We start from the raw sequence: 23,265 nt of genomic DNA on the forward strand, positions 1-23,265 counted from the left end.
ATATGCAGCGTTATAAAATGTTGTAGTCGAACACGTAAAAATACACAAGAATGACTTTAGATAATAAAGTTATCGTAACTAAAGGTACAATGCAGTTTTTAGAGTATCAATCAAAATTACAGTATTCGCATACACAAGATTTTGCACTAACTAATTTAAATGCTATACAAATGTGTACCAAGAATATAATCCTTACACTTTCTTAGGTTCACTGATTTTGTATTTGTACTTGAATACTTAATGTAATTTTGTTGATAATTATTAAGTGCCACTACAAAGAGCAAAGTAATTCTGAGATGTAATATCATCTACGAAGCTGATACATTATTTACGCAAAGAAATGTACATATTTCTACTCGCCTTCTTTTTTATAATTTTCATCTCAAAAATCACGTGAGACAATAAAAATAGTTGAAAAGTCAAACGCAATAAAACAATACTTAAAAAGAGAATGGAATGTATGTTTGGAATGTATTTAAATTATTCAATGAATCATACTGGTCGCAATGGATGAATTATTTAAGATATCTTTTATAAATGATGCAGTAGCTGTCATTGATCATATCTTACTTGATCTTTAAATTATTCCTTAACATATAAAAAGTGGACGGAAAGTACAACAGTGTCATTAATATATCTTACACGGATGACTACTTGAGATAAAGAATATGTAAAAATAACTTATAAAATTAATATTTTGATGTTCAAAATACGATAAAACACATCCGATAGCTGCTCAGGCGTAACTCCGATAAATTTGCACATGGTGCGTTTTATCGAGTCTAGAAATATGTATAAAAATTCCATTTACACAGACGGTTCTGTGAATGTTCACTGAACAACATTACATAAGTACGAGCGTCTTAATGTGCGCGAAAATAATTTTACCCTGGCACGAAAACGAGATCCAGTAAGAGATCTATGTTCTTGAGAATTTATGCAGTCAATTTAACTCCAATTCCGGAATGTATGGTTCAGTAATGGAACTGATTGGACATACGCTTAACGTATCCTGAAAATAACAATAAAATTGGAAAATCTGTATGAAAAAAAAAACAACGAAAAAACTCACCAATCGAATCAGTTCATCGAAGGTTGGTCGTTCTTGAGGATCATATTGCCAGCAGGAAAGCATCACTTCGTAAAGAGGATCAGGTACGTCCGAAAGTTGTGGTAAACGTTCCCCCCGTGTTATCGCTTCCTCTACGTCACTCTCCAAGTTGAGATTAGCGTAGGGCGTTCCTCCCATCGACAGCATTTCCCATAGCAACACACCAAAAGCCCATACAACACCTGGCTGATGCTTCTTTTGATTTTCAAAACACTCCACAGCCGTCCATCGCGCGTACTTTACATCCTCCAGGGCGTACTTCGCTATACCATGACCCATGACCTTAGGACTCCAATCACTGCAAAGTCCTACACTTCTTGCGCAGAGACGATTGTGAACTATCTTATTGTGCTCAAGGTGACGTAACGCGGAAGCCACAGATGCGCTAATTGTTAACATTTTTTCAACCGGAAATGCGTCACCGGATCTTGCTGCCAGGAGTCGATTCTTCAGGGTCTGCGGTGGCATTTCCATAACCACATATAAGGTGTCTGGTATCTCGCAGGTTCCAACGAGACCAGCCAGGTACTTTGTACTTGCTGCTCGAATGCAGACGTCCAGTTCTCGCAGCATGAGTTTCTTATCAGAGGATTTGAGCAAACCGTCTGCTATACTGTGAACAGTTACGTTTATCGGGGTTCCATCTTTATGAACGGTTCCCATGTGCACGGTACCAAAACGGCCTCTTTGTATTACCATGGCATCTATTGTTAATAGGTTTCTAGGTATATTCCATAGTTTGTTCTTTAGTTCCTGATAATGGTTTGTTCTCTCTGGCAGGTCTTCTGGTATATAGGCCATATTGTCCACTTCGTAGACTGGACCTTGCAATGTTAGTTCTTGCTGCTCCGGAAGCTTTCTCATGTGTCTCCTACGATGCCTACGTCTCAGTATAAAATAAACGAGTATAGATGCGATCAATAATATTCCTAGCAGAGCAATGGCTACACATAATGCAATAGCAGTGCTATCCATTTGAGATTCGTCTGCTTTTTGAAGATGATGCCGACTGCTTGTCAAATTCGAATAACTGTACTGTACCTCATCTCGAACTCTGGATACAACCACTAATCCTATCTGCGGCAGTTGCATGTCAGCTTTCAGTGGAACATTGAGGTATCCTCCTATCATCTTTCCATTACCAACTGTAAATCTTTTGTATTTGAAAAAATCACTTGCTTCGAATTCTCCAGTTATGTAATAACCTAAGCCATCACGATTAGATTTGTCATAATCTGAATATACTACGTCACTTCCAATCGGTGGTATAGTGCCTGGTCGCACTACGACTACCTGATAAGCACTGACAGGACCATATTCGCTAGTACCTTCTGTTAGTTCAACAGTTACTGTATTTTTGGTTTTGTCAATTACTTTTGGAGTTGCTGGTTTGTTTGGAGGACCTATTGGAGTCCAATCGATAGCAAAACCTGGACTACCACTGTCTTCAGTGTTGGAAGCAATGATGGATATATTATACTTTGTTCCAGGTTGAAGACCTCCCAAAGTAGTACTGTTTGATGAACCACCTAAAACTTTGTACTCGATTGTAGGAAGTACACCAAACGTGTATGATGTTTTAATAGCCTTTGCATGAAGGGTATATGATGTAAGATTTCCATTTGGTATATCAGGTGGTTCCCATGTAATCCGAAGAGTATCAGGCTTAATACGATCTATTTTTATTCCTCTTGGTGGACTAGGTCCTATAAAAATATTAAATATCTTTATCTCTACATTGTTAAGGAAACAATGGAGATACAGAATTATTTAATGGATTAGAAAACCCATACCTTTTTGGCCAGTAGCGTGTACCTCAATAACAGTACAATTATCTGATTGACTGTGTGGACGAAATTTACTGCTACAATAACATTGCTGACCATTCATTACACCTGCGAACCTAGAAAACAAGTTAACGATGAACCAACTTCAAACATTAACTTTCCCTCCGATATTCTATTTAGTCTCTCGCAATAACATATCCATTACTGTCAAACAATTTTTAATAAAACTATAATATTACATGACCATCATAACTATTAACTTACATGTAGTAACGAAAGCGACATTCTTCAATGCACATAGAGCTAGAATCGGTGTATCCCAAACTAGGTGATGGTACATCCTCATTTAATACAGAATCCCACAGACATCCAGTATAATTTTGTGCATACACTTGGCACCCAAGAATTAATGAGATCCATAACGCGAACATGATACAATGCGAATTAATTAAGAAAAAAAAGAATTATTCTCTATAAGCTTAACTCCACCCACATTATACAAGAACTTTGGTGCACGATGATCCTCTGACTAAACAAACGAATGATGTCAGAATGCAGGTGGGCAAATAACATTTGTTTTTGTAATACTAATAAAAATGAGTCAGTAACAAAATCGAGTGTTTTAATATCTTTGGACAATTATATAGAAAAATTCTCATTTATTCCCGTGGCTTTGAAAGGTTTATATGTATGTCAGGTACAACTATATTACAATGTATGGTTATGTTAAAGGACGAGTGGATGAAATGAATGAAAGATGACAAAGGCACAGATCAGCAGGGCGCGCGCACTACGGTCATTGTTACTGCTGCTGCCAGTTATAGGCGGCCATTGCCGTTCCCTATTGGTTGCTTATCACTCCTTTCTCAATGCACTGACGCACCGAATAATTAGGATGAGATAAAGATCAGAATCTGCCTGGTATCTAAATCAATAATAGCATGACTGGCAATGATGACTAAAAAAAACTGCTAACTGGAGAACATTAAAAAATTCGTTGTAACCTGCATAAAATGTTGTCTAATAAGACTGTAGGACAGATATATAAATAATAAATATTCATAAGGAATGTAGATGACATGAAAAATTCATATTTTCTACAAATAAAGAATATTATATACAGACTTCCAATAAAAGCTACAATTCTTTAATTCATACCTATTTTTTTTGCAAATTTGCTTAAGAAAACTTCGATTTTTATTCACACGCAACTTTTCCATTCCTCAAAATCGTATGTATACATTGACGTACATAGATCAATCATCGATAGGCCATATATATTTATCAGATTCAAAACTTTCAGGATTTATAAATTATGCATTGCATAAGATTGCTGTAAAGTTCGCGTTATCAAAAGGTCGCGGTAAACGCAGCCTTTAATAGGTGCAGCGTGACATTGGCGTGTTATTATAATCTCAAATTAATCTGTATAAAAAAAATTTGAAAAAATATATCATATTAATCGCAGAAGCGTTAAGCTATCTTACGTGCGATCGTTCACCTATAACTGGAGACCGGATCGAAAGTGTAATTAGTCCGAGCAAGACTTTAATTAACCAATGCAATTAGATAGAGGCCACAATGCAGAAAGTCTTTTTCCAATTCAGCTAACAACCCGAATGGCTAAAACTTGGCTAGTTTATTATTCGCCCAATCTACTATCCCACAGTTGTATATATTTCCAAGAAACCTTCAAGGTCGCAGTGCTTATAAACTGTAGAAAGATGCCATCTAAAGGATATAGCGTGCAGACTTCGCTGCTACGTTCATAGAGGCTAAAGACCCTTGAATTAATTTTCAAAGAAACTCCAGGTTCCCCAAACGTTTACCAGGTCAAGTCGCATAATGATTTATGAAAAATTTCGAGTAAAAATGAACCATTCACACTTGGTAACAACTGCCGCAGAGTTTTCAGGTCAAAGTAGCATGAGATCGCACGATAAGTCTTATAGAATATTATTATAACAAGCAACCACTGCAGGTAGACCGATGTTATCGTGCAAAGACGAAGTAACTCGGTTAATTTTCGTATACGAATAATAATCCACTTTATGGAATGCATATAGAAATATCGCCAGTGAAATCCAAGTGTCTAGCGTTCACAGTAAAACGATAAATTCCCATGTAACTTCCTCGCGAAATTACTCGGCGGCTGCTAATGTACTGTGGCTTATATATATGCACAAGGTAACCAATGCTCAGTACGGTAAGGGATGAATCGTGCCAAGAAAAAGAGCCGTAAAGGTAGTTCACAGCGCAGGTCTGGTACATAGAGGTTCCTGGAGTTCTGAAACTCGTGCGCCCCGACATCTACCCGTAGGAAAACTGGATGCCTCGAGTCACGCAAGACGTCGCACCAGGTCCGGCCACCCACGGAATATTCTAAGAGTTGATTCAGTCAGTCATCGAAATGAAGTACAGCGTGTGGTTCCTGTCGGCGCTTCTCCAGCAGTTCCTTTTCCTTGGTATCCTTACACCGGTTTATACCCAGAGGACCCATGCGAGACAAGGAATCAATCGTGAGGCCCCAATCGTACAAATACCTGAACAAGGAACTCTGATTGGCAAAGAGGTCGAATAACTGTGTTATAATTAATGAAGTTAAAAATGTGTTACCGTTCATTGTTTTCCATAAAAATCCTTTTCTGTACATATATATAATTTCCGGTGCTTCTTCTACATTATTAGATATTCCTAACCCGCACACAAAGGGTTCTGCAGTATCTGGGTATCCCGTATGCTCAACCACCGATAGGCCCAGGACGATTTTCTGCCCCGATTACCAACCCGTTACCATCCTGGAGAGGAAACAGAACAGCTACCCAGTTTGGACCGTCTTGCCAGCAGGTTTCCGGCAATAAGAAACTCCATGAGATTCATTATATACAGCTGCTTCCACCTGACCAGCCAGATCCTGGATTCAGCGAGGACTGTCTGTTCCTCAACATCTTTGTTCCTGACGGTGAGTTCTGTAATATACATAAAATTCTTTAAGATATTGACTTTCTTCCCTTGACTGTACTTAATTAAAGGTTAGTTACACGTACCATGCGATTCTCTGAAAGAAAACTGTAATAAACTTCACTGCTACTGGCAGCAAGGTTTCAGGCATAACCAAAAATTACGTGGAGAGCCGTGAAGTCTCTTTTCAGAATATATAAATAATAACAAATAATGACGTAACAATAGTTTTATATCTCCAATGATAATTCTCCATCGCTTTAATACCAGAGCATTTAACTGTCTCGATGATCAATTGTCAAATCATTCGTCACGCTCTGATTAGTCAAAGAATTGCATATGATCGTACCACAGACTACATCCCCATCGAGAATGTATCTATGGTCAAATAGCAGTGACTAACGACATCTATAATCGTACATAACTCAGATTTTCATAATCTCGGAGAAGAATAAAAAAAATATATATAATCGAATCTCAAACTAAATAAAGTATTCGAACCCTACAGTCTGTTGATCGATATAAGTAGTAACGACAACAATAACTAGTACACGTAGTGGCACGCGATCTTTTAGGGCCGAAGAGATGTCGAGATACGAAGGCAGTCACGAAACCTTTCCTTTGCATTATTTTCTTGGACGACGCTCAAACTCAACTAAGAGACCACCCTCTATCCCGTTCTTACCCATGTTAAAGTAACATGGTATGGGATAGAGAACTCCGTTCAGAGCTTTGTACACTGAGGTGAATCATCATCATCGTTATATAGATTTAGTCAAATTAGACTCGCACAAAGTTTCGTATCTACCCTCAAGACGAGGTCAAGTAGTTTAGGAATGATATTTAACAAACGCGTCTACCTAATATTACCCCAGGGGTTGCATGTCCCTGGTAAATTTTACTTCTCCTTCGAGACCCTGACAGAGTCTTCGTTAAACCGTGATTCTGAATTATATAAATAGATGTGACACATCTAAATTGGGTGTCTATAATTAGGATAAAATTTATCTCAAATACCATTATTAGCAGGAATACAGTAAATGGTAATTTTGAAAAATATTTTAAATACAATCGCTAACGGATGAAATCCTTTTAGCTAACCTCTAACGTTTTGATCGATAATAGAGGTCCAATTAATGCAGGAAACCGACCCCCTGATGGATGGCCCGTGATGGTCTGGTTTCACGGTGGCGACTTTAACACCGGAACGCCTGCTATTTGGGATGCATCGATTTTCGTCACCAAGCAGAAGGTCAGTTACCGAAAGGAGATAGATAAGGTATGATAAGGAAAAATAGTGTTACATTTTTGGCATCGGTAAAGGGTCAGGGGTTGGCTTGTTAATTTTTGATATTTTACGGTATTCTAGTTTTACTTTTGCTGAAACATAGAAATTTATAAATTCGCATTAGTTATTCGAATCTGTAGCCAATTTTACTAGAGGTTAAAGAGACATCGTCATATCTTGCTAGTTCACTATTTTTTGATTAAATCCCAATGTTAAATCGATATTTCGAATATCTACATTCACTCGATACATACATGTACGTTAACCCGGCAGCGTCTACGTTGGGTCACTTAGCCCGGGAACATTTTCAAACGTGGATGTTTCGGTAACATATTCAACTCGTAAAATGGTATCTAAATAGTTAAATGAAATAAAACCCTTAAATCTTTAGTCGGGCCTTACAGGCCCATGCAGAAGACGGTGTTTCTTTTTATCATGTAGACGACGCCGGGTTAAAGCGAGTGAGATGAGGATTTTCGAACTTCATCCATTATCAATTAGCAATCCAGAAATTAATTTGATTTTGAATTTTTGGCAGACATTGGTCGTCACGGTAGCTTACAGACTGAATATCCTGGGCTTCTTTACTACAACGGATGCTGCGGCACCAGGGAACTATGGTATGCTAGATCAGATAGCGGCTCTGGATTGGATCCGCAAGAACATTGAAATATTCGGGGGGTCATCGTCGAACATTGTAATCTACGGTCATAGTTCAGGAGCCATTAGCGTAGGACTCCACATGTTGAGTCCATTGAGTAGAGGAAAATTTTCAAAAGCAATAGCTCTAAGTGGTGACGCCATAGGTTCGGTACGTACACCGGAAGCTGAGGAACCGGTAGTTGACCTTGTCGCAGATAAATTTGGTTGTATCCGACGACCTACGTACAAACTTATGGAATGTCTACGGCGAACTGGTGCGGAACTTCTAGTGCAAGTCTCCTCGGATATTGAAACATGGGGCCCAATTGTGGACGCAGAGACAACAAATTCATCAGACCCATTTTTACCAGAACATCCTAAGGATATACTTGACAGTGGTAATTTCAATGCTGTACCGCTATTGACTGGATTTACAAACAACGAACAAGCTTTGGTTTATAGCCAAGCTATTGGCGGTGATGGTGGAATTAATTTGATGAAATTCGAATCTCTGATCGAAGAGGAAATCACAGCCGCCATACAGATGCCGGATGAGAATAGTACTTGTGAAGTGAAGCCACATTTGGCGGTAGATGCTGTTCTATTCTTTTATCGACCACACCCACCTAATCAAAATCCTGCAGTACTGAGGGATAAATATTTGGATTTTCAAACAGAGAAGAATTATGCATCGGGATTGACGCTAATGGCTGGAAAACTCTCAAGGAAAGAACAGGCTTTTGTATATAGATTTGATTACAGACCCAGGACGGTATCAGTTACGAAAAACGTATCAGAATGGGCTGGTGTACCTCATATGTTTGAGTTGCAATTTATTTGGGGACTTCCGTATACTGTTGGTAGTACTACACAATGGAATGCAGCTGACAAGAAGATGGCTGATGTGATGATGACTATGATGACAAATTTTGCAAAATCTGGTAACCCGTCACAACCTAATATCAAATGGGAGCCCTTTACTGAGAATAATCCTGGTATACTTATCATTAACAGGAATATTAATATGAGTGACTCAAGTTCTGTGGATTATAAAGCTTTGGCTTTTTGGAATGAATATTACCCAATGGTACTTGACGAAGCTATGAACAATTGTTGCAACATGACTGCAGGATCTATGTCCTTCGATCACTATTCTTACAAGAACATTTATTTACTGACCAGTATTTTTGTTACGATACTGACAAGTGCTCCTTTGTGATTAGACGAAAGGACTCTAACAGATATCCTTTGAATGCGAAACCATATCTTCTCTTCGAATAGAGATAACCACCTAGTTGATGAATGTGAGAAAAGCGTAATAGTGCCCATCTTTCTAGTTGTCATCATCTTTACCTGGAAGTATTGGGAACCGAATAAATAAAAAATTTAGTAACTTTGAAATTACCCATTTCTACAGGAACCACTAAACGATCATCGCAGTACATTAAAACGCATTTGGCACTAAATACCTCATTTATTGTCCGAGGATTGTCGCCGTTCCAATTTTACACAGCTATTTTCAGCCGCTATGCGCATACAGCATCGCAGCAAATACGTAAGACCCAAGGATTGTAACTGTAGAGTCTTTGGGGTTCTATTAATTGCGATTGTCTGTCTGAATATTAGCAAATGAAATTGACGGGAAGTCTAGTGTCCTGCTCTGAGAGAATGCTTGAGAAATCCCTTTACGGAGGGTTCGACCGATCAACATTTATTGAATTTTTTATTATTTGCTTTAATACGGAGAGATATAGAAAAACATATATTGTTTGAGAAACAAACGGTTGATAACTTATGAATATTTTGATGCTTTCATAATAATAATTAATAATTAATTAATAATGTATGTACTGTCTATGTATAATTATTATATTATATAAGAGAGGTGCGCGGCGAGCGATGCATGGGGGGTTGGTGGCCTGCGCACGCGCACACCCAAACATTTCAATTTTTTTTCTTTCTCCTAAATATATAATATTAACCAATCATTTTGTTATGCAAAACTCCTACAGTGATAACCGATGTCTCGGGGTCTCGTACTACATTTGTGCGCCATTTTTGCGCGTGCACACGAGCCGCCCCGGGACTAACGTATATACAATATTCCACTCATCTCCTCTCAGGACCACTTTTCCATTCCACTCTCGTGACCCTTGTGTTCCGCGTTTTATTAAATTTTCGCAGTGACCCTTTTTTAACCTCTTTCTCTTCTTTCCCTCTATTATTTTTTTTTTTTTTTTTTCGTCGTATCAGCCCTCTCTTAGTCACTAGTATTTTCATGTCGCATTATCCCTTCACCCAACCACTGGTTGTCTTCAGATTTCGACGTTGTAGGAAACCTGGCCACTGCCGTTCCACGTTTACAGAAGTAGACACAGCGATTTCTTTTTCTGCTTCGTCTTCTTCTCCGGCGACTTTTTGTTTATTTGCCGCACCAGGTCGTAGAAGATCTGAAATAGTACGAACATAAAGGATATATTTCAATTACCAGCAACAGGAAGAATTATTCTTAATGGTCCATGACTAATGCACAATAATCCTTTTGAATCAGCCAGCCGCAAATGACATTGACAATAATTAAAGATGACATTGACTCACATCGTTAACATTAATTTTGGCTTTGGCAGAGGTCTCCATGAAGGCGCAATTGAATTGCCGGGCAAGATTGACGCCCTGGTCTTTACCCACTACCCTCTCATCCTCCAAGTCACATTTGTTGCCCACCAGCACCATCGGTACGTCATCCGTATCCTTTACCCGCAGTATTTGCTCCCTCAGGTCCTGCAGGTCATTGAACGTCGACTGCGCCGTTATCGAATAGACCAGCACGAACCCTTGCCCATTTTTCATATAAAGGTCCCTCATAGCTGTGAATTGTTCCTGAAAATTGAACATGGTCCATTGTTATACAGCCTCAGTCATATAATCTCATAGAAATTAGCATCTCTTCGATATGCATTGAATTATTTACCGTGCCAGCTGTGTCCAATATTTCTAGCATACATTGTTGACCATCGACCTCAACCTGCTTGCGGTAACTGTCCTCGATGGTCGGGTCATATTTTTCCACGAATATTCCTTGCACGAACTGTACAGTAAGGGCAGACTTGCCGACACCTCCGCTGCCCAGCACTACTATCTTATATTCGCGCATCTCCTTGCCCTATCTGTGCTCGTAGTCACAGCTGAGCGGTCACCGAATCCGCCACGTTTTGTCCTTCTTCGCAGTCAGCGAGATAGACCTGCAAAAATAAAATGGCATTTGTTAGAAATCGCAAAAAATGAAAATCGGCTTGAACGAAAATTATAAAAATTAACAACTAATAAAACCCGTACACTTTACACACAAATTATCCATGTACATTATACATGTAATACTGATTGGAAAATCGAATTTTTATTATACCAATACAGAATGACGACACTCGTCCAATCAGCACTGCTAAATATTCATGTCATCGAACAATCATCGATTTTCAATAAAATTAATATTGCAGACATAGCAATTAAATTAATAATATAAGACCATTCATTGGCCCTGAAAAAGCTTAATCAATGGCAATTTTCAAAATGGCGTAACAGTCCGATCCCTATTACGTATTAGATAAACGATAAATACTTAATATCCCTCCATCAGAGTATTATGTATCAGATACGCGATATTAGTGGCAGTGATAGCAAGTCAGGAAATTCTAAAACGTGAAATATCTCAAAATCGTTAAGTAAAAATATCATCGACTGTTGGTCTGACGTTTCACAAAAATTTTGACAGTTCCTTCTGGACTCCAGGTTCAAATTAATATCGTACTTTACATCAAGCAAAGGCGTAGGATGAAAATTTTGGCGTGACGCGTGACAACTTAAAAAAAATGGCTCGAGGAACTTTTTCCACTTGATTCACCTCGCAATGAATAGCTGGCTGTTATCCGTCACGATTCTTATCAATAGAGTCCGTCACGAGAATTACGTAGATATAGAAGCATACTGATTGCACTTTATTATTGGTGCCTTTAAAGCTATGGATAATAATGCCGTACGACAGTTCTCTCGTACTCGAAAGGCTTTCGAGAAAAAAAAAAAGGCACTTGACGACACTTTCCCACGATCAGTCATTTTTTTCTCTCTGTAAAATCGATATCGCAAGATAAGAGAATTATTAATGAGATATTACAGTAAATCGATAATGCGTCATCGCGATCGATTTATTGCTGAAATATATTTATTTTTTCCCCACAATTCACAATGCCTTATCTAAAATCCCACGCGCATCCACGTACCTCGAATTCATCGTGTAGAAGCCAACGAAAATCACAAAGACCTCGTGTAACAGTAGCTGTACGTTGTAAAAATAAAAATAACATTAAGAAAAAAAAAAGGCTATTGTCCGATACCACGTAACAAATATACTCCATTAAAATGATCAAGAACAAGACCATTCGACGCCAATGGCCACAAAGCGCACGGATCCCAAGCTAATGCGATTTCAATATACCTCAAAGGAAAAACTAATGGGTAACTAAAAATGTTCGCACTGTTCAAATCAATGAAACAAGCAAAAAAAAGGCTTAAATATAGCCATAAAGAATTACGCAGATACGAAATTTCTAAGAGAATTTTCATCACAGGCTAGGCGCATGTATTTTAATCGTATATTTGACTCCGTCGGTGGCTATGTATAAGGACGTACAATGTAGACCAGACATAGCACAGAATCAGCAAGCCGATATCGAGCTCCATTGTGGGCTGTGAATTGTCACTGGTGTCCTTCCCCCAGATTATCCACGTTGCAGATGTATTGGGCTATTGCACAATTGAGTATAACAATGATAATAAGAGACAAAAGAAAAAGCATCTAACCCCAGTTAACAACGAGGTTCTGCGACTGGTACGCGTACGCGTCGAACCTAACCTCCTACCGGGTAGCCACCTCGGTACATACAAGGTACATGAAAGGAGATAGGCAAGTAGACAGGGATAAGCAAGTAACAAAGTACGTGGAAGCAGATAGGCCAGTAGTCAGGGATAAGCAACTACGTGGATAGATATGTAGACCTGGTGGGTAGATAGAAAGATAGAAAGATAGGTAGGTAGGTAGGTAGGTAGGTAGGTATCTACGTAGGCAAGAGCAAGTAAGCCTGAAAGTAGGTAGTGTCCCCAGACACGTCGGACATCCACTTTGAACTGTAAATACGTTATCTGCTCCAGGGGGTTCTCGACGCACTTGATCGCACACGACCACCTCCCTGGATTCATGGCGTACATTGTACGCAGCAACAGGGATTACCTACTATCTGGATCGGCCGAAAGAGACAAAAAATAAAGGAGGACAAGCCTCGTGGAAATAGGGATTATTTGAAAAGCACTTCGTTACCAATATAAAATTCCAGTAGGATCTTCCCCAGTACCCACTCGTCGAATCTGTTTAGACTCTCTGGCAAAACTAAAGTAGTGGGGGAAGAAATGGGATCGATAAGATAATTAGTGCGGATTAATTTGGTTAAGCGAGATACCTGCCATCAACCCTTACGGACTGAGAACGTCCCTCTTGCGTAAGGGTTTTGGCGCGTTCGTTCGTTATACGTAAAAAGTATACATGCAGATGGGCAGAATTGAACTTGAGACATATATATATGTATATATACATATATGTTGTGTACTCGCCATTAAGAGTGACCAATTTGACTTGTTCGATCGTCATATTTATTGGATCGTATGGTTCAGTAGTATCTCCGCGAGAGGCGCGCGTTACGAATCCCGACGAGTCACGACCGCGCCTTTAGCACAAGCTCGTCATGAATGGACGATAAGAGCAGCGCCAGTGTTTGGATAGAACCAGTTGGACTGCTCCATTGTGTAAAAGTATGTCACAGTGACTCGCCATTCTCGAAAAAAAAAAGAAAAAGAAAACAAGAGAGGAAAAGGGTGAAGCCGAGGAGCTGCAGTCCATTTCTCACCCCCACCGACTACTGCAGGTCGACAATCGACAAGAGGAGTCTCCCCGAGAATCAAAGGCAAAATGTGCCAGGCACAAAAAATAGTAAATCTATAAGGATGCGGCCTTCAATAAGGAACGGGATAAAAATTTAACCTTGGACAAGGACAAGCTAGGAGAGACGAAGAAAAAAGAAACCACTCCTTTTTTGGAACATTAGGCTAATTCCACTAGGTATCAGTTTTACCATCGCATATCACAGCAGGACATGGGCGTGTGACTAGGGGTTGATTTTCATCGAGCGAAATTTTGTTTTTATAAATCGAAAAAAAATACACGCTTCTTACGTCAAGAATTTCATCAGCCAACTATCGTCTCCGTCGATACCACAATCCCTAGTTTTGTACACGAGCGTGCATCGGGGACTTGTTTCCATGGATTAACGAAACCAATTCCCCGAAGGCGTCCCCAGGTATCCATTTAGGTTCGTTACACGGGATTACTTGCGAAGTCACCTAACCGATCCTGGAGCGCACTTATGGGCCGGCAGCAGCCGACGGGTAAATCGAACGGCTATACGAGGCGTCGAGCAAGACTTGATTTACCTCGGTCATAAGCGAATAAAAAGTTTTATGGGTACGTAAAGTGAATTCAGGGTAAGGATACGTATACGCCTGGCGTGTCAACTACGCAGCGACGCAGGTAACCGTTTTCAGCGACTAGAAGGCTTTTCTATTTTATTTGAATTTTCACATGACAGTCAAGCCACGAACAAAGAGAAACAGGGGGAACGGTATTAGGGCGTATACAATAGAAATGATATCAAGGCGTTGTCGACCATAGATACCAATAGCGGTACCGATAAATATAGCCAAGAGATATTACCAGTAAAATTGTACATATTATACGTACCTATATAAAAATATAAGACCGGAGCGCGCCTCTCATTATATCACAAAAACAAACGTTAAATAATTTTTAGTATTTCACATACAGACATTACTGCTAACAATATTCGGGAAGTGGTCGTTGATAGGGAATTCCATAGAGCATGCCGGGAATAAAGTCCAGTCGAAGTGCATCCTGGGTAGATAAGAGCAGGTCGGTCTGAGGATATGATGTAACGTACGATAAAAATATTTTCAAAAAAACTTGTGCGAGTTCCATCCACTATGGAGAAATTAAAAAGAGCAAGCAGGTCCGCCGAAAATTAAAAAAAAAAAAATTTTTTAATAAAAAAATTTTTTCGATAATAATCTTTTAAAAAGGAAGTAAAAACAATGGCAACACAATCAAACGTAACGTAGTGTAATTTCGTGAAGTACTCGAGTGTCTTCTTACGTTACTGTTCTAATGTGGCTTCCGGTCTACCATTCCGCTTCCGGTAACGACTACCGGCCATGCCAACTGCCATCTAGGGTGACGGTGCCCTTTTTTCTCTGAGTTCCTTCTCGTAAAGAACTGACGTAATAGAACGGCGCTCCTATCGGGTAACGTATCTCGTTGTAATTCAACTCGCGAATTTTCCATAATTATATCGACGCTCTCGAATGTTCCTGTAGATAAAAGTTCGACGACGCAATTACAATGACTTCGAAGCGAACGGTCACTGATGTCCATTCATGAAACGAGTTTAATCGCCGTATGTCGTTAGTTGAATTTCGATTGGTCGATACCTCGCAATCTGATGCTCGATATATCGTATAAATAATATAATCGATAGTCAGCTATATTCACGCGACTCCGTCACACTGTCCTTCGGTACGGATGAACGAGCAATGACGAAACATCATGGATGAATAACTTACAGAAGTCCGAAGCTGCCGGAGGGAGATGAGGTCATTGATCCTCGTGAACACTTAATGACAGATTTTACAGACAAATCCATGCCACCTTGAAGACACCGGGATTTACGTCTGGAACGTGTAGAATTCATTGCCCTGCGTTATATATAAAATGGCGAACAGTGACGCGGTGGGGAATAACGTTGGGCAATGGAACATACAATTATAATCGTAAAGGGAGAGAAAGAGGTTATGGTTAAGGTTCTATCTTGTTCTTTCTCCCATGTTTTTACTACGACCGAAGGCCATTATTTAGCCGTGGATACGACAGACTGAGTTTACGTAGTAGAAGAAACCCTTTTCCTAACTGTGCACCTTGTTCGCTTTGTCATAAATGTTACTTTGTATACAGGGTGGGGCATTTGTGGTAACCGGATCGATTTTTTCGGAAACGAAGTCAGATATGCAAAAAATTTTCAGACGGAAGTTGTGACGTTTCAAGGGGAACGTAAAATTCTGTTTTTCTTCGGGAAGTCAAAAGAACATTAAATTTTCAGTCTCAAAGTACAAGTACACTGATAACCGAAAATTAGCAGATGATAAGATATTTTTAAAATAATTTAAAAATATCCGATCTAGTTTGCCTACGTGCCCATCTGGGGTACATTGTGCACCCGGTTTAAAGCTTAATTTGACTAGGGACGTTAAAGATGGCTGCCTCGAATTTCGTCGCGTTTCGCGCTCCACTAGGACTGGAATTCCTTGTAGAATTGGGTGAAAGGGGGACGAGAGAGAGGGCATAGTAGACAGTAAATCCCAGGTAATGTAGAGAACTGATGTTTTTTGTTATTTTAAAAATATCTTATCACCTGTCAATTTTGGGTTACTAGTGTACTTGCATTTTCAGACTGAAAATTGAATGCTCTTTTAATTGGTGGAAGAGCAACTTTGCATCATCCAATTGAAAAATCAAAGTTTACCTTCGAATTACCATAAGCCCTGCACTCCGGAAGAAATTCAATAACGAAACCTTCCGTCCCCCTTGAAACCTGACAGCTTCTATGTGAAACATTTTATGTCCAGCTTCTTTTTCGAAAAAATCGACCTGCTCGCTATAAATGTCCCACCCTGTATAAACGGTTTGATGTGACGACCGAGAAATAAGGTAGCGATAGAATTGTCGATTTAACACCTTTCTTATTAGCTAATGGACAATCAAGGAAACTTGGGATTCGTAGAGCAAATCTAATTACATTACAGATGCACGACTGCAATAAAAGTCTGTGTATTCGTTTAATTCTCTGATTGAATAAATCGAGTCAAACTGTTTTCTAACACTTCTCCGATCCAGTGTCTCTGTTCTACAGAGGTTACCAGGAATCTGGTTAGATAGCTGCCCGTAAGATGGCAGCACGAGTTCTGACCATTAGAATTGTAAATGACGTAAATTTGTGTTACTGTTATACTGATTGTGAGTACTTGTGTGATTGGAATGAATAAAAGTACATTACTATTTATAGTAATCCGCGCAAGTATATTTTTCACTTACTGTATTCCCAATATCCTAGTCAGGGTAGCACTGACGCTGACAATGAGACACTTTCGAAAACCAAGTACACACATAGGCGCGTGCGATAGGTTTGAGAAAACCGCCACTACACGGCAGCACCGTGCTGACGCCACAAAAGAAGGCAAAAAGCAGCGTACGTTTTTTCCTTTTCTTGGAAAACATTTTTAGCCAAAATGATTCACCCCCGGTATACATACATTTGGTGATATTCAAGGTACAAAGGAGTAAGGCTTGAGAGTAACTCGTAATCCCACGAGTCTAAAAAGGATGACAGAGAACGAAATAATATATTTATCCTTAAATTAATAAATGAGGCGATTAACATGATTTCCCCGTGAAATTCTTCAGTCTGCCCGACGAAACATTGAAACGAATTGCAGAAAAAGAAAATTTAACAAAATTCGTTATGCTAACCAGCCAGAACTTGAAGGGTACAAGGGTGATTTTTTAAAACTGCTTCGTTTACCTCTAACAGTACTGAAATAAATCTTTCCCATAACTCTTTATCTTCATTGTCTCCACATTAATATTACTCTATGGCGAATCTACCAGGGAGCTATTACGTTGATACTCTCGTTCAGCGAATGAAACCGAGCGTAAGAAATTTGATTAAATTTGCGGTTAAAAACAAAAAGAAAGAAAGAGGTCTGGATACGATCGGTCGTTATAGAAGAATTTTAAAAATACATAAAAGTGACCAGCAGCATTGGTTACTGGTAATTGCTACCCCTGTGATACCGCAAGAGATTATAACAGGGTATTGCTCATGCAGTACCGCGAGTAGACTGTATCTTTTTGCTTGGAACAAAGTCAAAAAATAAAAATAGAAAAAGGAACTCTGCTTCCGTTTAGGATCTTTCGTACTTTTACTTGTCAACCAGCACTCTAAGTGCCATCCCCTTCAAGATGATGGAGAATCGGGTGCACTTTGGTCTTCGTTAAATCCATTGTCCGTCAGAGGAAAGGTGCTTAAAGTGTCGCCGACTAATCGAACGTAATTGCATGTCGACCCACACTGTAACGGAAGTTGATCACCCTCGTACCTAGACTCGCATTATGGCGTACGTTATGACTCATAAATTCTGTGTAGGGTCGAATCGAACTATCATCGGGATTTTCACCCCCCTTAAAAAAATAAGTGGATTAAAAAGAAAGAACGGGGGGGGGGCAAAGGATTTTAACAAGGATTTACAAAATTATCAAATTACTCAAGTTGGACTGATGTCAGTTTATGAAAAAGGGAAAAAAAGGAAATAGATAACCTGGACTCTCCAGAGTATGTATGTACATCGCGTGACGTACGTGAGTCATGACTTTTTATTTCATAGGGGAGCGCCATGGATTCTGGCTTACCCTGATGATCTGAAATACCTGGCTGAAGGTATAAAATATTATTTTTGGAAAAATTTCCGCAGAGTTTTGAATACCTAAGATAAATTCTTCGAGTAATTGACTAGCAAAGTTATGTTTTGGAATATCTCTGTTTTCTCAATTTCACAAGAACAAAGTTTATAAAGAGTACCGAAGCAAGAGAGCGGATTTATAAAGTAAGAAGAAAAGTGGTCCAGTAAAAGTTTTTCCTCCCTCCTCCAGAAAAATGTCAAAATTACGTCTGTTATAACCGGCCTTGGGCGAAGTCACGTTAGTCACTCATTATTCACTTTAGTCACTATCCTTTCGCGTGAAATATTGAATCAGCCTCCGCCATTTGCTATTCTTCATTGAAACTGGAAACTTATACAGGACTAATCTCATGCAACCGCGCCGTTTTGTCGTTCCAGTAACCCAGTGCAAACTGAGGAATGAATTTTACGTTGAAATCAAGTACAACTGATGCATCCAAGCCAAGCCAACCCAACCTAACCTCACATAACTCGTGATGTCTTCGAGCGACCTGAATTGGGTAAGGTTGGAGGAATCCCTGGACAGAATGTTCGCGTAGATAATAATTGGCCTGTGCCAGGGAGATAGTCACGTCATAGATAGAGAACTGTGAACATGAGCGAAAGAGGGTCAGAGGCAGACACATAGGTAATGAGGTGCATATTACGCAGAGTAAACCACAGACGCATAAAGCGAGGTTATAATCGTGGGAGGACTAGGATGTGAGGTATACCAGTTGTTGGAATGGAGAATTCAAGAGAAGCAGAGGTCAGGATGGTTGAGAATGATCAATCTCGATACTGGATTGCGCAATAGCATGGACAGGGTAGTAATTACTACAATTTCCCATCAGAATATACAGTTTACGAGAATTCCTATTAAATGAATAAGTGCGGTATGGGCAGATATAGATTTTCGGATCTTCGGAAACGTGCCGATGAATTGTACGTTACTTGGAATGCATGAATAATATAAAGCGTGGGGAGAGAATATTTGAATCTGTCTCTTGAACGTGCTTATCTTTCAGGCGCCAGTGACTCGCTTCGATCCTCGTAGCTGGAACGAGTTACAGTGACCTAACCTCAATTTTTTTTAATAAGAAAAGCGGTTGCGCGTTATCGATTCCACGTTGGAGAATTTGGGTGCTGGCCAATTTCACGATCCTTCACTTACAAGAGAACATCGATCTGGATGACAAATTGATCCTTCAGAATCAAGGAGTAAAAGTAAGTCCTTGTTGATTCTCAGAAACTACCTACAAAGTAGCTTTGAAGGATTGGCACCAGATTGGCAACGCACGGTAAGTTAGGATCGGTCAGGGTATCTTAGGTATAAAATATATATGTATGTCCAAGGATTTTTTTCTGGAAAATAAAATGACATTTTATCGAGTCATACTCATGAGAGGTAAACGAGGGTCGCACCATCTGTGAAATAACACGTGTAACAAGAAGTAGCAGCTTCGAGCGTTCAAGATTTGATCATTAATCTCGTAGATGTTGAATAAGAAAAAAATATTACCATTGAGATTCAACGCTTCTGCAACGACTGGAATCGACAGTAAGATTACAATACTATTTTCAGTATTAAAGTGGATACTATATTATTAACGTCCCAGGACAATAAGCAGCAGAATAAAAATAGCAATGTTTCCCATCGTACAATGCTGCTTTTCCTTTCTTTCATTCTGAGCAACAGGACGACGAGAACAGCGACGACGACGTCGTCTCCGTCGGTGACTCATAAGTTCGTCCGTGCGTCAAGTTGTCAACGCCTCTAAGCGAATCAAGACAACTGTCGACCGGACGCGTGTAACGCTCCAGCTAGATTATCCAGCAGAGAAAGACTCGAATAATAAACGAGATAATAGAACTGACAAAACTACAAGTTGAGGTATATATGAAAGCAGCGAGTGTATCCTAGCGCGGAAAATACTGTTGCGTGGCAAATGTACAATTAGCGCCCTACGAGTCTCTCACAATTGATACGAATTGGACAATATTAGGTTGATTCGTGGGCGAACGCCGTGGAGGCGTCCGTCCTGGAAAAAACGGTCGCTACTCGCCGTGAGAAAGCGCAGCAACGGCTGCGGTGGTGGCTTCGCCGCGTTGGGATTTTTAGAGATCATAGTTTTTCAATGATCAGAAGCAAGAGAGTAAGACGGGATATGACGATGGAAGGAGATGGAGAAAGATAAAGTGAGAGAGGAACACGAGGGAGATGGGAGAGTGCTAAGAAAGAGTTGATGGAAAGAGAAAGATCATTATGGCTAGAGAAAGAAGAATGAGCTTACCTTCCACTGTCTTCCACCTATCTCTTTGGCTCTACGCTTGAGGTCTCCTCGCTGCTTCCTATTCGGCGATCGGTCCTCCGGGTTAGCTGATACTCCAGGCACCGATTAACTGCTTTCTGCCGTTTTACTCGGCCCGGCACTACACCGCCATGAGTTCATGTAGGGAAGAGAAAATAATACACTTCACAGGGCGAGCCTTGTACGATCCACGGGCGCGTGTATGTCACTCGATTCGTGCACTGCCCCTTCGCGCCGCTCGCCGGGCTCACGGAAAACTTCCTCCTAGTGAAAAAGGACACACGCCCTCTTGCGACCAACCTTAATAATGTCCAGGTCACCGATTTTCCACGACCGATACGACCTTTGATTCTTCACGTTTAAGACAGCGCGGCGGTGCACAATTCTACCGTTATCTAGGGCGATGCCTTCTTTGCTCACCGCTTTGCCCTGAGTTTATGAATTGTGAGGTTATGTAGAAATTCCACTCGTTTACCAAAGATGATACTGTCTCTCTGCTTTATCTACTGTTCTTTGTTCTTGTACGGCTTGGTTCATATGGTAAGTAACTCGTACTCACATGGTGAGATGAAACGACAGCCAATGAGAGCAGTGCTTTAGAGATGATCCAAGGGAAAAGAATGGAGATGATTGGCTGGTATTTTGATACTCGGTATAGATGACGTTATTGTCGTGAAAATAGACATTAAGTGTGAAATGATTTTTTATTGATATTTTAGGATATATTCATTTTTGTATCATTATAAATTTTTTTTTATAGTTTTAATTGACTTCTTCGTTATCTGTGTCGTTATAATTGGATTTATACTAATTTTACTTTATTTATTGGTACTGTTGTCTTGTGACAATAGAAAAAGCGTATGGTAGATTCCTTACTGATTTTATGGTTTTCAAGAATCCTATCAGGAATATTTGTTTGTATCTATTAATGAACACATTAAATTGTGTAGGAGTAGTACGCCTTTGCGATCTTATTTGTTAATGCCGAAATCATTGGACTGCCATTGCTCCAGCATTTTCGATACAACCGAATGAGCCATTGGAAATTGACTTTACTGCCAATCCCTCCAATCCGGACATGTTTTTCAAAGTATAAACACATTAATAATAAATCACTTGTGGATTTCTGGTAATCATACATTCTCAGGTTACTCGGTTAACCATAATAATTTAACGATACGTGAGTAAATCAGTTTTGAACATACGAATAATTTGGTGGTGATAAAGTTAATCTTGTCTCAGAACCGATGCGTCAATTAAGAATAAAATTTGAACAGATGATTTAACGAGATATAATTGACCTTGAATATCAACCGAATGACCAGCAATTACGAGCATGAATAATGGCGGGAATTTCGAAACTGCAAAAATATTTATGCTCTCATTAATCTTCTGTTATTAATGATTACTTTTCTCTAGATTGAAATCATAAAACTGATGGACAGTGTTAATCATTACCGTAAGCACGGCTTGCGAGTAGCAAGTCAAGCAGAGATTCTTAGATCTCATCAAAGGGATAATGACTTTATTAAAGATTTGCGAGATCAACTATCCGATATATTGCATAAATTTGGATGCAGAAATCTCATCTCAGTTGTCAATTCAAGCATTCCTATAAAATTAGTTTACTTCTTTTTTACTTCCGGATTAGGAAATCAAACACTGGGTGAAGAATATACTGGTATTGTACAAGCCAATTTCAAAGCTCGTAAAATTCCATCGCTTACTGTGTGTAATATCTTTCTTACGTAAATTTGTCCTATGTTCCCTGTGAGTTAAAGAAGACTCTATTTCACAGGCAAGAGTACTAGCTATTTTACTGGAATGCTTTGGGGAACAGATTCTCCTTAAGATGTTAGAGAAACTTCAGACATCAGTAAATCATCCACAAAGTGAACTTAGACCCGAAGCAATAAATTGCATTAATAAATTACTCAGTGGATTGAGAGCAACAATTCCTATTTTTATCTTAGCACATAGAGGATTGTTTTATATATATGGCAGATACTACAGTTTGGGTAGACGAGTTGCTGGAATTGATTATGCCAAAGTCAGTATTCAGCATGCAATGCTGTAATTCTTAACAATTTTATTGACGATGATTTTTCCAGGTTTATGGTCAATATGTAACTGATGGTGTAAGCTGGGGATTAAGATTATTGGGTATCGCTACCTTGATTCAATGTATTTTAAGATTTCGACAAAGCCTACAAGTAACAACTGCCGACAGTAATAGTATAGAAGTCGAAGAAAGCATTGGGGGAAAGTGTCATCTTTGTCTCGAAGCAAAGCCAACAACTGCAACACCCTGTGGCCATTTATTTTGCTGGTTTTGTTTAGCAGATTGGTTAAGTGGAAGACCTCAGTGTCCAATATGTAGAGAACGTGTAAATCCGTCACGAATAATACCCTTAATGAATTTATAATGAAACATATCTCGATGGCAGAATTTGTTCTATGAGCAGGAAATATAAAATGTTAGATGTAACGATAATA

At 39.4% G+C, this 23,265-nt stretch overlaps 4 protein-coding genes across 5 annotated transcripts; 2 read left to right on the forward strand and 2 right to left on the reverse strand.

The window, feature by feature from the left end:
• Positions 1-158: 158 nt before the first annotated feature.
• Positions 159-3,731, reverse strand: LOC107269726 (putative tyrosine-protein kinase Wsck). Its single transcript, XM_015743899.2, has 4 exons — positions 3,163-3,731; positions 2,905-3,014; positions 1,073-2,817; positions 159-1,012 (listed from the first exon to the last, which is right to left on the reverse strand). The coding sequence occupies exons 1-4, from the start codon at positions 3,327-3,329 to the stop codon at positions 944-946; spliced, it is 2,091 nt and encodes a 696-aa protein (XP_015599385.1). The 5' UTR covers positions 3,330-3,731; the 3' UTR covers positions 159-943.
• A 341-nt stretch (positions 3,732-4,072) lies between these two features.
• On the forward strand, positions 4,073-9,190 carry LOC107269771 (carboxylesterase 5A). The gene is made up of 4 exons (XM_015744003.2): positions 4,073-5,470; positions 5,587-5,860; positions 7,002-7,111; positions 7,686-9,190. Exons 1-4 carry the CDS (start codon positions 5,309-5,311, stop codon positions 9,006-9,008), a joined length of 1,869 nt encoding a protein of 622 aa, XP_015599489.1. The 5' UTR covers positions 4,073-5,308; the 3' UTR covers positions 9,009-9,190.
• Positions 9,191-9,493: 303 nt separating this feature from the next.
• LOC107269836 (ras-related protein Rap1) lies at positions 9,494-21,172 on the reverse strand. Of its 2 annotated transcripts, none has more exons than XM_025087559.1 (4): positions 17,055-17,073; positions 10,761-11,031; positions 10,388-10,669; positions 9,494-10,239 (listed from the first exon to the last, which is right to left on the reverse strand). In XM_025087559.1, exons 2-4 carry the CDS (start codon positions 10,941-10,943, stop codon positions 10,150-10,152), a joined length of 555 nt encoding a protein of 184 aa, XP_024943327.1. In that variant the 5' UTR covers positions 10,944-11,031; positions 17,055-17,073; the 3' UTR covers positions 9,494-10,149. The 2 variants fall into 2 exon arrangements, with proteins under 2 accessions (XP_024943327.1, XP_015599635.1); XM_015744149.2 differs by lacking the exon at positions 17,055-17,073 and adding an exon at positions 20,752-21,172 and having other exon boundaries at positions 9,496-10,239.
• Positions 21,173-21,377: 205 nt separating this feature from the next.
• LOC107269834 (putative peroxisomal biogenesis factor 10) lies at positions 21,378-23,257 on the forward strand. Its single transcript, XM_015744123.2, has 4 exons — positions 21,378-21,949; positions 22,189-22,497; positions 22,568-22,819; positions 22,881-23,257. Exons 2-4 carry the CDS (start codon positions 22,207-22,209, stop codon positions 23,193-23,195), a joined length of 858 nt encoding a protein of 285 aa, XP_015599609.1. The 5' UTR covers positions 21,378-21,949; positions 22,189-22,206; the 3' UTR covers positions 23,196-23,257.
• The last annotated feature ends 8 nt before the right edge of the window (positions 23,258-23,265 follow it).

The sequence above is a fragment of the Cephus cinctus genome, unplaced genomic scaffold (genome assembly GCF_000341935.2).
Source record: "Cephus cinctus unplaced genomic scaffold, Ccin1 Ccin1_scaffold0076, whole genome shotgun sequence".
Taxonomy (NCBI): domain Eukaryota; kingdom Metazoa; phylum Arthropoda; class Insecta; order Hymenoptera; family Cephidae; genus Cephus; species Cephus cinctus.